Source organism: Arachis hypogaea, chromosome 2, assembly GCF_003086295.3.
Source record: "Arachis hypogaea cultivar Tifrunner chromosome 2, arahy.Tifrunner.gnm2.J5K5, whole genome shotgun sequence".
NCBI lineage: Eukaryota > Viridiplantae > Streptophyta > Magnoliopsida > Fabales > Fabaceae > Arachis > Arachis hypogaea.
The window spans coordinates 85,274,288-85,277,463 of NC_092037.1; the positions used below are offsets into that span (position 1 = coordinate 85,274,288).

Consider the following 3,176-nt stretch of genomic DNA (forward strand, 5'->3'; position numbering starts at 1 on the left):
TGGGGCTACCAGCCAACTGGAGAAGATCTCAAAATAGAGCTTTAGCATGGATCGAGGAGAAGGTCATAAATAAGCTTGAAGGTTGGAAAGAAAATCTATTAAGTCAAGCAGGGAAGGAAACTTTAATAAAAGCAGTTGTGCAAGCAATACCGTCTTATGCGATGAATGTGATTAGATTTCTAAAAGGATTTTGTAGAAGGCTGAGCTCAAGAGTGGCGAGATTTTGGTGGGCTTCATCAGGAAAAGAGCGAGGCATACACTGGAAGAGCTGGAAATCTATAACAACAAGTAAAAGAGACGGGGGGCTGGGATTTAAAGATGTTGAGATTCAAAACCTAACTTATTTGACTAAGCAAGCTTGGAGAATTATAAAAGATCCGAATGCAACATGGGTGCAAATCCTAAAGGCTGTCTATTTTCCGAGAGAGAACTTTTGGGATGCGAAGGCTTCAAGAAATGCTTCGTAGGTATGGAAGAGTATTTTACAAGGTAGGGAGCTGCTCCGAAAATAGAAAAAGTGGTGTATAGGAGATGGTACTCATGTTAGCATAAGGAAGGACAATTGGATAGCAGGGAGGAAAAGAGAACTTAATTTGGGGATAGCAGACGACAGGAAAGTAAAGAAGCTACTCAATGAAAGTGGCGAGTGGGACAAAACCAAAATTTACTCAATATTTTCACAAGAGATAGCAAATAGCATAATGAGAACACCAATAAGCGCAATAAAAAGGCATGACACTCTATATTGGTCTTGGAGAGAAGATGGTACGTATACAATCAAAACTGGTTATCAAGCAGCAAGGTTAGAGGTGCAAGAAAAAACTAAAAATGGTCCTTCAACAAGCACTGATAGAAGGGGACTATGGAATAAGATTTGGAATATGAAAGTTCTCCCAAAAATCAGAATGTTTTTATGGAAGGCAGCCTAAGATATCCTGCCCGTAAATACTAACTTATATAAGAAGAAATTGATAGCAAGTCCTATTTGCCAAGTGTGTAACACGGAAATTGAAACTACAGAGCATGCCCTGCTTCTCTGCGAATGGACGCGAGCCACCTGGTTTGGGGCTGAATGTCAATGCACACCCACAGCAGACTCAGTAAAATCGTTCTGGGACTGGTTGATCGAATATTTAGAGAAAATAAAAAAAGGGAGGAGATCATCAAGAGATGAGAATAAGTAGAATAGAATTTCTAGCTTGGGAGGTGTGGAAGACAAGAAATCAGAAAATATTTCAACAACAGAATATTCAACCAGAATGGACAATTAAAAGAGCTAAATTGATAGAGAAGCTATTTTGGAACACAATAGACCAGCAATTTATAGAAAAGAAGAGCGAGAAAAATAGAACAGCACACCTGATCAGATGGAGGGCTCCACCGGAAGACTGGTTAAAGGCTAATGTGGATGCTGCTTTTAGGAAGGAGGATGGAAAAGGAGCAATATCTGTGGTCATTAGGAACAATAATGGAAAAATTGTGTTAGGCTTCTCTGGAAAAATTAGCACATATTCAAGTATAACAGCTGAAGCTATAGCTATTAGGCAAGCCCTTATTATTATTGAAAATTTGAATTTGGGAAAAATATTAATTGAATCAGACAATTTAAAACTAATCCAAACCATAAAATCAAATATCTCCATTGGAGAAACTGAAGCAATACTACAGGATATTAGAGAGCTAATAAAAAGATTACCAAATTGTGGTCTAACTTGGACACCCAGAGAAGGAAACCAGCTTGCTCACGAACTGGAGTATGCAACCACCACGGGAGATGCGACGTATTATCAATATGGAAGCTCAACGTTGATAACAACTCTTGGAAAAGGAAAATCAATAATAAAGTTAGGAACACAATAATTCAAAAACAGCGGGAGCGAAATCTCAACGACAACAACAAATTGAATTGAGACAAGACATGCAATTAATTTGATATAACAAACCTTATTTTGAAGAAATATGAAATGCAGGTTGACTACAAGAGAAAAGGGAGCGGGCTCACTGCAGGAAATGAATTTCAAGGCAAATAGGCTGCAAATCGAAAACACAGCATCATCAAACTACAAATTCAGAGAAGACGAAGCGGAAGCTTCCATGTTTGTGCACCCTCGGCGTTGGAGCTTCATTCGGAGCGCAGGCAGCAGAGGAGACCCAACTGAAAATCACAGTCGCAATTACATATTAATATTGGTTTTGGAGAGAGCAACCGCGTAGCAAGGACTTCAACATACTATTTGCCTAAATGGAGATGTATATCTGCACCGGTAATTGGAGTGCTGAACAGGGAAAGGATAGGAAGCAAAATTGAATGAATTAGGAAATTTAAATTGGGCTGGGATTTGGTTGGGTAAGTTGGGTCTTAATGGCCAATGTCCAAAAAAAAAAAAAAGAGATTGAAATAGGTGGGGCAAAACTGGCTAGCTCTCCTACAAGCGAATTTTTGACGGGACGGAATGTTTGCCATCCTATAAATATGTACACCTTGCAAAGCTAGCATTCCTATGTGAATGTGGCATCTCATCAAAATTGAGTTACTAGCTCGAATTCCAATAATTTTATTGGGTTAAACTATTTAACCGGATTAGGATTAAAGTTCGAGTCATCCGATCCAATTCGGTTAAAAATCAAATTTGAAAAATATGAATTTATGCTTTCATAGTTTGATTTTTATTGGTATGTATTCATTTATTTTAATTATGATATTTAATACATAGGAAATTTTAGGGTACAGATCTAAATTTATAGATGTGCTTACGTGGCAAAACCCATACCACACATCCTAAAGACACATTTTTTATTTAAAACCGTAACTCTTCACAAAGAAAAGCGTTACCTAATGGAAAAAAGTAAATTAGAAGATTTAAGAGAAGAAATAATTAAGTTATCAAAATTAATAGATCAAAAATTAATGATTTTAACTAATGTTAACTGTAATGACACCGAATTCTTAAAATCAATACAAAATGATTTTTTTCAAAATCTTTATTTTACTATAAGTTTTATTGAAGGACTTCAAAAACCTGAAAAAACTTATTTCTCACACGGAATTTCTAAAAAATGTTACCATGGAAATGATTCACCACATCTTTATCATACCTTTAACCCACAATTAAATTCTATAGTAGACATGCTTGAAGAAATATTAGTATCCATAAAATTTCAGAGAAATAAGGAAA

General features: G+C 36.4%; 1 protein-coding gene across 1 annotated transcript; it reads left to right on the forward strand.

Moving 5' to 3' along the window:
- The first annotated feature begins 1,170 nt into the window (after window positions 1-1,170).
- LOC112727279 (uncharacterized) lies at window positions 1,171-2,214 on the forward strand. Its single transcript, XM_025776962.1, has 2 exons — window positions 1,171-1,781; window positions 1,971-2,214. Exons 1-2 carry the CDS (start codon window positions 1,171-1,173, stop codon window positions 2,212-2,214), a joined length of 855 nt encoding a protein of 284 aa, XP_025632747.1.
- The last annotated feature ends 962 nt before the right edge of the window (window positions 2,215-3,176 follow it).